Source organism: Eleutherodactylus coqui, chromosome 3 (assembly GCF_035609145.1).
Source record: "Eleutherodactylus coqui strain aEleCoq1 chromosome 3, aEleCoq1.hap1, whole genome shotgun sequence".
Taxonomy (NCBI): Eukaryota; Metazoa; Chordata; class Amphibia; order Anura; family Eleutherodactylidae; genus Eleutherodactylus; species Eleutherodactylus coqui.
The window spans coordinates 155,300,201-155,313,815 of NC_089839.1; the positions used below are offsets into that span (position 1 = coordinate 155,300,201).

The 13,615-nt window shown below is 44.1% G+C and overlaps 1 protein-coding gene across 1 annotated transcript in view; it reads left to right on the forward strand.

Moving 5' to 3' along the window:
* Nucleotides 1-12,067, forward strand: part of LOC136621147 (probable endonuclease 4) — a 33,349-nt gene extending 21,282 nt beyond the window's left edge. The window contains exons 10-11 of the mRNA XM_066596409.1: nucleotides 5,092-5,221; nucleotides 11,298-12,067. Coding sequence (XP_066452506.1) covers nucleotides 5,092-5,221; nucleotides 11,298-11,355 — 188 coding nt within the window. The 3' untranslated portion in view covers nucleotides 11,356-12,067. The remainder of the gene's footprint in view (nucleotides 1-5,091; nucleotides 5,222-11,297) is intronic.
* Nucleotides 12,068-13,615: the final 1,548 nt, after the last annotated feature.

A 13,615-nucleotide genomic window follows, 5' to 3' on the forward strand; every position in this document is an offset into this window, starting at 1 on the left:
CCTGGGAGGTCGCCTTCCTGGTGGCGGTTACCTCCTTTCGCAGGGTGTCGGAGATTGCGGCGCTGTCGGCAAAACCACCCTTTATGGTTTTTCACCAGGATAGGGTGGTGCTGCGACCGGTGTGGTCTTTTCTCCCAAAGGTGGTGTCAACCTTCCACATTAATGAAGACATTGTACTACCATCGTGTCCAGAGGCTGTTCCCCCCCCCCCCCCCAGGGGACGGGCTCTACATACCTTAGACCTAGTCCGCGCCTGAGGACGTATTTGGACCAGACCGCGTCCTTCCGGCGCTCGGGTTCCCTGTTTGTGAATGGATGGTCCGAGACGTGGTCTTCAGCATCAAAGGTGACAATTGCTCGCTGGTTTCGGTCGGCAGTGGTGGAGGCCTACCCAGTTAGAGGTAAGACACTGCCATTCCAGGTGACAGCACACTCCGCCAGAGCAGTGGGGGCTTCATGGGCGGTAAATCACAGGGCCTCAGTGTCACAAGTGTGTAGGGCAGCTTCCTGGGTATCCCTGCACGCCTTTTTCTAAGTTTATCAGATGCATACGTTTGCATCAGCCGACGCTTCGCTGGATCGAAAGGTTTTACAGACGGCTGTAAACTGACCGCATGCATTTATGATTTATTTGTACCCACCCTTGGGGACGGCTGTGGGACGTCCCACGGTCTTTGCTGTGTACCCCAATGACAGGAGCGAGAAAAGAGGATTTTTTACTCACCGTAAAATCTCTTTCTCGTCTCGTTATTGGGGGACACAGCAGCCACCCCTCTTTCTTTATATGACACAGTGGTGGTCCTGGTCGGACTCCGGATTCTGTAAGTCGCACATGGTCATGTGTTTTTTCATTACAGTTGATGTGTCATATTGCTAACTATTGTTGTCTCTCTGTTCCCGCATGGCTACTCCAACTGCTGGCATGACAAACTGATTAGCCGGGTGTCGGCAGGAGGGATATAGCCAGAGGGCGGAGCTAACTTTGTGCTTAGTGTCGCCTCCTAGTGGCAGAAGCTATATCCCCACGGTCTTTGCTGTGTCCTCCAATGACGAGACGAGAAAGAGATTTTACGGTGAGTAAAAAATCCTCTTTTTTGTAATTTGGTTCTCCTATCTGACCTTTTGGATGTCCCCTCAGGAGAGGGTATAGGATTCCCCATACCCTCTCCTTTCTAGTAAGTTGAGCGGTATAATTGTATCTTGACGCCACCAGGAAGCTAGGGGTTTGACAGGGGGAAAGCCCCTGTTACACCCATTAGCTCCCCATAGGCTGACATGGCAAAGGTCCTAGCAGCACAGTGTGTATTGATTGTTGGCTGCCGTGGACGGTTAGGGATGATCTTCCTTTTTGGCTTACATTATTAGTTGTAAATAATTCTATGTTACATGGAACGATTTACAACTAATAATGTAAGGGTAAAAGGAAAATCATCCCTAACCGTCCACGGCAGCCAACAATCAATACACAGGCAGTAGCTATACATGTAGTACTGTCGTGGATATGGTGCCGCCATGCAGGAGAGGCGGGAACCGCGGAGTGGGGACAGGAGATGTCACATCGGCTGTGAGTGGGGAGAACGAACAGCTGCGTCAAAGGGCCGGTGAGAGAAACTGCTGCAGTTGGGTGCACAGGCACGAGGGCTAAAGACCACTGTGCCGGACACCAAACTGCAGCAGTGGGGATAACAGGGGCGGTCACCAAAGTGCAGGTACGGGGAACAGTTTTACCAGCTGGGGAGGTGGGAGCTGAGATCCAGCCGTGGGGAGCACTATTAACAGTCAGGGAGGTGGCCGTGGGGAGCACTATTAAGAGCCGGCCGCAGGGAGCACTATTAGCACCCGGGGAACCGGGAGGGGAGACCAGGAGTGGGGATAGGAGGGCCGGGGATGACAAAGCAGGAGCATATAAAGCAGTATTCACAGGGGAAGGGATAATTCTACTTACCTGGCAGGACCTGGAGCCAAGCCTTTTCTGCAGCCAATGAGCTTCAGCGGTTCTCACCAGGCAGTCAGACTTGTCTCCACCAGTACTTCCTGGTGGCGTCAAGATACAATAATACCAAGTGGAACTGGACTGTCATTAAAGAGGTTTTCCAGGGTGAATACTACTGATGACCTATCCTTAGGGAAACTGGATTGGAAAGGGTTAAAGTTTAGCCTTTCTGATGTTTCTGATCATTCTGGATGTGATGCAGAGATTGATATCAGGAATTGTGTTTATTATACCAGCAATTCAAGGTGCAAACAGGTGAAAGGTGCGAGAAGTAATACCAGTAATACTGCTTGTCCAAAACTTAGAATATAACACATGCCGCATTCAATATGCATAAGCATCCATTATAAAGGTGCCCCAAGCTAGTAAAATAATAATAAAAGCATTTATAATCGGGCGAGTTTTACCTAGCGTGGTCCTCCTCGCGCTGATAAACAACAGCGCGTCCCACGTGGTTTTTACTTCATCACTGGTGAGAGAATATATATTGGTACTATTGCTTTGAATGTCACCTCTCCTCTTTAGCTCTGTTATAATTGCTCTTATTATTCTTTTACCTGCTGGCGCACCATTTCATGTTTTTCCGCTACTGTGGCGCCATTGTAATGGATGCTTATACATATTGAATGTTGTTGTATTCTCCTACGTTTTGGACTAGCAGTGTTACTGTTGATTACTACTCCCTTATTTCCCCGGTTGGCGCACTGGATTGTGGTGTAGTAGATGCTTTAAGTTATGATCAGTTTTTCATATGCTAATGGTGAGGTGGAAGCCAGTATTCAGCTGCAGCTCTACGGTAATTGATGACTTGGTGCGGAAACACTTCTGATTGTTTTATTTAAGAGGAATTGTGTTTACTTTAATAAGGGCCGTGCTAGTAGAGGATCTGCTATTGTTTAGATCCTACTGAAACAGGATACATGTGTTTAACTATTGATAAGACAAATAGAAATGCAGGTATAGCTGTAGTTTCAAACATTCTGCACAAGGGTTTGCTATAGATAAAGCTTAACAAGTCAATGTCATTTTCCGCTGATCACTAAACTAAAAAGCCCAATACTTCTAAAGAGATAAAAATAAAAAAAAGTCCGAATATTACCATTCAAAACGCCAAAACATCACCTTCAGTGGTGCCATACATTCACGCGCCCTCTGCGGTCTCATGCCGTACATGCCAGCGTTATTGTTGAGGCCACTGATTGGCTGCAGTGGTGACATGGATATACAGCATATCAGCACTGCAGGAAAATAAGGAACAAGCCACTGTAAGTCTTTTCCCAGCTGGACAGCAATGCAGCCAATCGGCAGCTAGGGGCCCTTTGAGGTCTGAGGCCTCATGTCCACTGGCTTTCTTTCACCACATGTTACATGTCTATTGCAAAGCCGTAGGATACATGAACTAATACCATTCAGAACAACTCTGTAGCATTAATCAAACTTGGTAATCTTTATTAGCTGCAATCCATTGAGGTTTTCTATGTTTGTATGTTTGATACTGCTAATGACTCTGGTGGTGGTTCTGTACAGTACTGGCATTTATAGTTAATTTACAGTCTTCATTCATTGAAGGTCACGCAGCCGGCCCCCCGTACATATCCTGCATGTTGTAGTGGGCAGCTCTGGAACTCAACTGCAGCTAGAGAGTCTAGAAAATACATCCATGGAGGAAGGTTTAAATTGAGCATTAATTCTTAATGTGAATGAACAGTCTGTATAAAAGTAAGGCTAAAGAATTTAAGAGGTTCTCACATCAAAGACATTGGTGGGATAAGACTGATGGCTAGAATGAATTGCCAGTGGCATTAAGAAAGCATTGTGCTACTTTAATGGCTGTATGAATGGACATTGATACAATGGCTATCTAGGTCATTGCCTAAAAAAACTAACCAGAGACCACGAGGCAGCATTGTGATTCTCCAATATCACTACTCTTTTGTTCTAGAGTTTCAGTGGTTGGAGCCTCACTGATCAGAAATTTGTAGAGAATCCTAGAAAAAAACTAATCAATGTCTTTAAGAAAACGACTATTAATCTCTTAAGGACCAAGCGCTGTAAATTTACGGTGCTTGGTCCCGGGCTTTAATCCTGGCCGTTAGCAAAAATATGGTGCGGGATTAAAGCCTCTGCCGCTGCAATCAAGGAGGAGAAGTGTTTTTAACCACTTCTGCCTTTCTCCTTTCCTGGGTACATAGCGCTCAGTGAGCACTATGTACTAAGATGTGGAAGTGATTCTTCCACTACGAGACTCGGTGAGCATATGACCGTCTGGTTCCCCCTGTTACAGTAGAGCTGCAGGTTCCAAACAGACCCTGAACATCTCTGCCAGTGACTGATGTCACTGCAGGGGGATGTTTTTCCCTGCAAGTGGGGCTCCTATGAATGCCCCAGATAAAAAAAACAAAAAAACCATGTGAATGACCCCTTAGAGGTCTTATATGACATCACGGGGGTCCTAGATGGTAAAAAAAAATTCCATAAATAAGTTTAAAAAAATTACAGAATAAAATAAAAATATATGCATAAAAAAAGAAAATAACCCAAAGCCGACGCCCACTCAAACCATCGCCGTATGTGTCCTGTAATCTAAAACCATACATATTATATGTCAAAACGTCTGGAAAAAAAAGAGGAACCCGTTCCCATACTTTATTTTAGTGTAAATTTACTAATTTAAAATACTATAAATTTTAAATAGTTTCTTTTACATTTTACCCCCAATAAAACTAAAAAACTGGGAAAAAAAAGTCAGTGAAAGAGATACGAACAAAATAGCCCTATATGTTACGGGGGGAAAAAACGCAGCAAAAATAATTTTGGTAGCTGAAGAACAACAAATAGGGCAGCAAAACCACCACAAGGGTAAAATCCCTAAAAAGTGTCTGGTCCTCTAGATACAAAACAGCTTGGTCCTTAAGGGGTTAAGTGACGGAAGCATTCGTTGCAGACAACCTATATAGAGCTAGTAGAGTCATTCCCTTCACATGACTGGTGCGTCAACCATACAAACTATAATTTAGAATCTGCTGCTACAACAATGTAGAAATATAGTAATAATTATTGCCCTTGTTTTCTCTCCATAACCTTTGATATAATCCCAGGTGGAGTTGGCTGTCGGCTTGACCGTCATGAAAATATTGGCAGAGGACACATTGGATTAGAGGGATTTAGAAAGGTGATGAATGAGCCCCGGTTTAATGAAATTCCCATGATCCTTGAGACACCTGCCAGGTTTGTGCCATCTGACTATAATATCCCTCTTTACTCCCATCGCTAAAGGTGACTTATACATTGCTGTGATCTGCTTTAGCAATGCAGTAAGTGAAACTTTCTAATATCTCTAAAAATGCTGTCTGTCTCTGTGCTCCCCCCATACAGGAAGGAGATGAATGCTGTATGGGTAGACATTTCCAGGCAAGGAGTCTGTGGATCTGCTACACCATTTAGTTCTATGTATGTAGCACACCCATAAACTCACTATATGGTATTATATATGTCACTGGGTTTCAAAGATATTCATTGACTGTCTGCAATCCGCCACTCTTAGTGCAGGAACAGATCAAAGCATTTTATCAATCCCAGTGAGATCCCTACAAGGAGTTACCTGCTTACCTTTAAAAAACAACTTATTTTTAGACAAGCCCTTCTTAAAATGATTTTACAATGTGTTCCTCCGCCATCACCACTTTAGTCAGAAAACATGCAGTTCTTGGCACTGGGATACAGTCTATACACCCACTAAGCAAGAGAACTGTATAACATTCATGGCTTTTCTCCAATATAAATCACATACTGTAGTTTGGCTGCTGTGGTTATATCAGACTGTTTCTTCAGTCTTTATGTATTCTTTGGATTACAAAATTGGGGTATATGTACCCCTATTCTCTGAAAACCTATCAGACATTTATGTCACATTCTGTAGGTATAACACAGGGAAATTTGGTTGGAATATTCCTTTAAAGTGCCACTTCGGGAAACTTTTTATAATTTCCCCAGAATGCAACTGCCATACAGAACATACAAGGGGAATAATATACTTGCCCAACACTATACTGATGAAGTAGCCCCTCCAGGTTCCCCTTGTCCTACTGTGATTTGTTGAATCCTGCTGTGTCGGTTGAATGGACCGGAAGAGACTTTTTCTATTCGGTCGTATGAGAGCCATAAAGTCAGTCTCATAGAAAGGGTGACTTCCAGTCTGCTAAAAGATACGGCAGGGGTCACGTGGGGCATCGGGAGATCCGAGACGCTTTTTCATCAATATAGTGATCAGTAAGTTTATTATCCTCGCTATTACGCTCTGTAAGGCAGTTGCACCTTGAGGGAATGATGAAAAGTTTCCCTGAAGTGCTTCTTTAAGCAAAAAAAAAACGAAAACAAAACATTCATACATAGTACATAAGGTTTTGGAGCTACACAGTAAGAAGTCTTAAGGCACATTCACATGTAGCAGATTTGGTATGGATATTCCTCAGCAGAAAATTGGCACCAAAATTGTGTGAATTTCTGTGTCAAAATTTGCACCACTGGTGTGGATTTTGACTCTCTGATCTGCAGTAGACTTCATTCCTTCCATTAAAAGGGTAAAATCTGTGTCAAAATCTGCACCAAAATATGCAGTGCAGTATATGTATGCTGTGGATTTGGGTGCAACTCAAGATTTGCGACTTGTGAATTCACCCTTAATGTGTTTTTTTTATATTGTCATAGTTCGCTTATTGCAATATATAATTGCTTCAATGTGATCATTTAGAACAATCATCTACATCAGTGATGGCGAATGTTTTAGAGACCGAGTGCCCAAACTGCAACTCAAAACCCACTTATTTATTGTAAAGTGCCAAATGTCAGGGGGCGGGGCTTATCACGGCGTATGATTTTTACCTCTGTTGTTCTTAAAAGGACAAGGCTGTTTCAAAATAGACCGGGTGCAGATTTTGACTTCTTTTGGATGCGGAAATGCTGTGGAATTTGCCATGGAAATTTCCACTGAGGACATTCTGCAGCATTTCCAACTCGTGTAAACATATCCCAGCAGTGATATTGACCCCCCCCCCCCCCCCCCCAGAGCGGCCCCAGCAGTAAGGGTGACAACCCCAGAGCAGCCCCAGCGCTAAGTGACCCCCCCCCCCAAAGCGGCTTAATGGTTATAGTAACCCCCGCACAGCGGCCCCAGCAGTAATAGTGACACCGCACCGTGGCCCTAGTCGTAATAGTGACATCCCACAGTGGCTCCCCCAGTAGTAATAGTGACACCACACAGTGGTCTCAGTGGTAATAGTGACATCCCACAGTGGCCCCAGTAGTAATAGTGACATCCCACATCAGCCCAGTAGTAATAGTGAAATCCCACAACAGCCCCCAGTAGTAATAGTGAAATCCCACAACAGCCCCCAGTAGTAATAGTGAAATCCCACAACAGCCCCCAGTAGTAATAGTGAAATCCCACAACAGCCCCCAGTAGTAATAGTGACACTCCACAGTGGTCCCCAGTAGTAATAGTGACATTTCACAGCGTCCCCATTAGTAATAGTGACATCCCACAGTAGCCAATAGTAATAGTGACATCCCACAGTGGCCCCAAGTAGTAATAGCGACATCCCACAGTGGCCCCTGAAGTAATAGCACTCAAGCCCCCTCTGAGACCCAAATTTCCCCTCCCCCCCCACCTCCTCTGCTTGGTGCTGTTGCTGCCACTTTTCCCAGGAGCACACTGTGATGTGCTGCCGGACACCTCCTCCCTTCCCTGCTCTCGCGGAACCAAGTAGGAGACATCAAAGGAGGGGGGAGGAGGATCCTGGCTGCACACTGACATCACAGTGTGCTCCGGGATCAGCGCCTCTAGCAGTGCTGCTGAGTGCATACCAGCAGGGGAGCTGCGGCACCCCTGCCAGTATTTACTAATGTGGTGAGTGGCTGACGGCAGCGAGTGCCAGCTGGGAAGGCTCTGAGTGCCGCTTCTGGCACGCGTGCCATAGGTTCGCCACCACTGATCTATAGTGTCTTTTCTTCTATTCATTTCTATCATTTGACATATGGAATCCTTCACAATTAATATTTCACAATGGCAAAAGCCTTTCCAAGTATTAAATAGCACCTAGGTGAAGATGAGGACTGTGTATGTGCGTATATTAATGTGTATATATAGTAATATATCCTGTAATTTCAGCACGTTTGATCTTTTCCCCAGCAGGAAGCTGGTCTTTCCATCCTTACAAGTAAATCCAGTCTAAGATGATTTTGTATAGTCATTAGCAGAGATATCATGGGAGGGGGCGCATGCAAATGAGTAGAATGATTCTAATAATAATTAAAAGCACAACATGTTAAGTATTGGGTTGTTATGGCAATGCAATGCTAACGGTTAAACCCTTCAGAGTCTACGCTGTAAACAACAAGAACTCCTCTGAAGATACTTGGATGTAGGCTGCAACTAAATAATGCCTTGCTCACTTGCTTGTTACACTGTATTCATTTAAAGGAAAAAAGGGGTAAAAAAAAGCTTTTTAATACGATTCTATACTATTGAAGCTCGGTTTTCATGTAGTCATGGTTTCTCAAACTGAGTTCTAAGAAACTCCAGGGCTTTACTAAAGGGTCCGAAGGATCTGTCGAAGAGTACTAGCAGATGAAGAGAAGGCATGGTGCCTGTTTAGCCAGTGACTTTCTAAGCACTACTGGCTGCTCAGAGACCCTGCCATATGTCACTGTGGCAGATTGTATGATGCCACGTCATACCTATGGTGATGTGTTGGAAGACATTAGCTTCCAGTCTTACAACCAGGTATTGTATGCTTACAGTATTCTAGGTCCCTTGGTACCCTCTTATGTATATGTACACCGTGCTACATGTGTTGCCATGTGAATTCTTCAAGCCAGTTGCAAATATAATGTATAATTCTTACATATAAGTCTTACAGTACAGCCGGCCTTTCCATCCGTGCACAGACTTACTTTAGCTAGTAGGCCAGGGAACGATCTACGACAAAACTGGTTGTTCTTTTATGGAACATCTACAGCATTATTTTATAATTGAGAACTCCTTCTCAGGGTCGTCCCACAAATAAGTATTAAATGTCTGCATAATTGCCAACTTTTAGAAGCTGCCAGTAGGGAGACCAGAGAGAGTGGTGTGAGCACAGACCCCCCCTTTTTTTTTTTACATGCCACATTCCCTATTTACAGCCCACACCCGGTGGAGCAAAGGCACTAAAATGAAGGGGGTACCTGGAAACTCCTCATCTTACTGCTTCCTCCATCTTTCTCAGTGCCCCCCTACAGAGTAATAATAAAGTATCTTCTTTGTGCTCCTAATACAGTAAAATTCCCTTTTAGTGTCCCACAGTGCTCACCAGAAAGTAGTAATTCCCCTTAGTGCCCTACCCCACAAGATAATAGTGCCTCCTTTAAGTGATAATGCCGCCACAAGGTAATAGTGACCCACAAGTCCTCCCTCTGACCAGCTCATGTATCGGTTGATGTTTTCTCCTTCCTGGCTCTGTCTCCCCCTATCTGATGTTCCGAAGCATGGACTAATGGAGAACAAAGCAGGAGGATAGGACACACATGAAGATGCTGCACGCCGTGCAGGAGGAATGAAGCGGCACATAAAACAAGTAGTGTGATTTGGCAGACCAAGGGAAATTGCCCCAGTCCCTTCCTTCCAGATCTCTAGCAACATCCCTGATGTCCAGTGCCCAGGAGACTTGCCAACATTTCCAGGAATGTGGGTTACCCCTTTTTTTCCCGACAGAGTTGACAATTTATGCAAGTATGAATTTCTGTTAGGTCACCCAACTCTTTAAGTGGTGGAATCATTAAAGGGGTTGTCCCGCGCCGAAACGTTTTTTTTTTTTTTTTCAACAGCCCCCCCGTTCGGCGCGAGACAAACCCGATGCAGGGACCTAAAAAAAAATCCGCACAGCGCTTACCTGAATCCCCGCGCTCCGGTGACTTCTTACTTACCGGTTGAAGATGGCCGCTGGGATCTTCTCCCTCGGTGGACCGCAGCTCTTCTGTGCGGTCCATTGCTGATTCCAGCCTCCTGATTGGCTGGAATCGGCACGTGACGGGGCGGAGCTACACGGAGCTGGCATCCGGCACGAGCGGCCCCATTGAGAAAAGAAGAAGACCCGGACTGCGCAAGCGCGTCTAATCTGGCAATTAGACGCCCGAAATTAGACGGCTCCATGGAGACGAGGACGCTAGCAACGGAGCAGGTAAGTGAAAAATTTCTGATAACTTCTGTATGGCTCATAATTAATGCACAATGTACATTACAAAGTGCATTAATATGGCCATACAGAAGTGTATAGACCCACTTTGTTTCGCGGGACAACCCCTTTAACAAAAACCTTTAGGGTCTAGGATATTGCTGTTACATACATGTTACATACATACTTATGGCGCCTCCTGGGGTTCTTTTGATTCCCTCCCATTATGTCCACTTAAAAGGGTTCTCGAGGGAGAATACTATTGATGATGTATCCTCAGGCTAGGTTAATAGTTGATTGGCTGGGGTCTGTCGCTCAGGATCCCAACCAATCAGCTGATTGAGCGCTCGCAGACAGCACCCCAGTTACACACAGGTCAGAGTGGAAGCAGCGGAAGTCTCTGCTCCGACCTCTGTGTAGTGGCCGGCGCTTGTAACTGCAAGCACAGCACGTGTTGATGTCAATGAGAACTGCACTTGTAGTTACAAGCACCAGCTACTTGACAGAAGTCGGAGCAGAGACTTCCGCTGCTTCCACTCTGACCTCTGTGTCACTGCGGAGCTCTCAGCGGGCATGCAATCAGTTGATCGGTCGGGGTCCTGAGTGACGGCCATCAGCCCGATCAACTATTGATGACCTATCCTGAGGATACATCATCAATAGTATTCTCCCTGGAGAACCCCTTTAAGTGGACATTCTTCACAGAAATGTATCTTCTTGAAACCAATCTATTTGAAAACTGGTGTTTTTTGCAGCGTTCATCCTGTAGTTTTTCTTTTTTGCCCAATAACGCTGAGGCCAAATGTTTCCTGAAAGCCAGTTTTGAACTATAAAGCATACTACAATCAATGTTTGTAGTGATTTTATTCACTTTTGGTATTTGTTGGGTTCATGGCATTGTTTCCCCCCCAGAACGCAGCAGCTTTATATTTGGCATGCTTGGATGAACATTTCTTCCCCTTTGTTTCACTGATCAGTGGGGGTCTCCACACCGTTTTTTTTTATAAACGACGGTTACACTTTAAATGACTTATATGGGCAATCACAATCTTTGATGTTATATTTATATTATTGTCTGTTTTTTTCCCCTGCAGCTCTCATTTTGAAGATTATTCCGATGAGATTGATCTTCTGTATTCTCTCTGTGAGTAAGGAAGACGGCAGTGACCTCATTAAAGTGTAATATACCACAGTCCTGCTGACAAGATAATGTGCCGGACACTGATGATATGGCGCACTCTTACCTGCCCGGCTGTTATGGAAGAACAGAAAGTCTTGGAAGTTTTTATGTCTTAACAAGTTAACTTATAAGAAACTGCAAGCTGTCAGGTGAATACAGCTCTGCTAGTTGTACTAGAATGCCTAATATTCATCTTATTGTCTTGGGGCAGAGGTGTTGACGCCCCCATAGCAAGCTATTAGCTCATGGCTTGCATTTATAACCTGCACTAGTACAATGACTAGTAGAATCCAGTTTGGTTGCCAGGCTGAAGACAGACATCTTTTTGACATGTTTTCTTTTTCACAAAAATCGGCCTACCTCCTAAATTAAAATAGACATTTTCGTGTGCTACAATTGAGTCATCCACAGCAAAAAAAAAACACAAAAATTTGTAGTGGCTCGTACATGTTGGACGTTATTGTTTGCATTAAAGGAGTTCTCAAAATCATCAATAGTTGATCAGCCGGGGTCCGCCGCTCGGGAGCTGCGCCTGCAGTTACAAGCATTGGCCACTACTCAGATGTTGTATCTTTATAGTAAATGATACTAAAGAAATTGTATTATGTTTCTGTAATGTCGCATTTATAGCAAGTGTTATATTTCCTATTAAAATTAAGTTGTCTCTGCAGGCAATATCTGCAAATGTGGTGCACATAAGCTTGCATGATTCTGCCCTACCTGCAACCCTTTCCTCCCATGTGGTGACTGTTGCTCCCTCGTTGTTGTCCTACCTAGCGGCCCAGAGCCTGGAAGGTAATGCAGCGGAGTACACAGCACTTGTCCATCCTCTGTGTGATACTGGCCCCTACTCTGTATTATTGGCCCATAAGTGTATCTATTATAGCTGCTTGGTACCTGCTGTAGTGATACTTGTGACTAATGAATCCTCGACTCTGTAACTGACATTTCCCTACAGTGTTACTAAATATAGCGAAGTCACAGTGGTATAGAATTCTATATACTCTTCTCGAAAACCCTTCACAGATATAGAAATTAAAATTTAATAACTTTTATTCGTAAATTCTAAAAACGTGGGCTCACATATAACACTTGCAAACGATACACAAAGAGACAAGTAACATATATGTAAAGGATCAACCCTAGTTAGGAATCGTGTAGGGTAGCGCGTCTCCCAGATAGATTAGGGAGATAGGTACCGCTCATATATATGAATGAGAGATAGAGATCCTGTATTTCACAGAATTTTAGTGTTCAAGTCTACAGGATAGAAGTTTTAAATACTAGTGCGGTACGAAAGATTGATACCCATTCATAACACGATATTGTTTTGCATATTGGAAATGCTAAAACAATTTTCTATGAATACCCAGTTATAGCACAGTGTTGTTTCACATATGAGGAAGTGCTAGGTACATGGATGGGCTCATTGCACGTCAATAATGCTGAACAAAAAAGCTCTAAAAAGCTCGACGCGTTTCCCTGTCCTGGTAAAGGGCAGTTCCTCAGGAGCCAGGGTGATTGTCACCCATTAGTCTATGTATCGTACTTGTTAAAGAATAAAATAATAAAGTAACAGGATTTGGTACTTCGTTAGGACGTTATTGATGGTAGAGTCCTATGTAGATAGTACCGCCTGCTTAGTATTTTCCGTAGAATCACGGTTACCACTTATTTCTCTCTGTTTCCGATGTAGTGTCTATATTAGTGCCACTACCGGATTTACTATTTGGAGAATATTTAGTTAATACTGGCATATAGTCTGATATGCATCAGTATTTCTCCGGGTGTGTCGCGTAACACCTCGGGGCAATAGATGACAGCCTCAAATCCAGCTTCGTCACCCACTCCTAGAACAATATCAAGTAGTGACCCCCTGAAGATTCCCTGCTATGCCAGTCAAGATGGTATTACTGGTCTAGAGACACCCATGTGTTTGGAATAGAGGTTTATCTATCTCATGCAGTTTTCTGTATCAAATTCTGCTCAAAGATATGTAGAACTCCGCTCTTACACAGTTGGTATAGATCCAGTCTGTGTATATCAGGGGAGATACCCTTTAGAGACGGAAGGCTGAGATCATAGGTAATGTATGCCCCAGTCAACGAACAGTTAAATTCAGACAGAAGAGAAAACTGCCCCAGTTAAACCAGGGAGATAGCACCCCATTTGCGATTACTGCAAGGAAACAGAGAAGGACAGAACCCCTATAGTGTCTACCCGAACTGGATT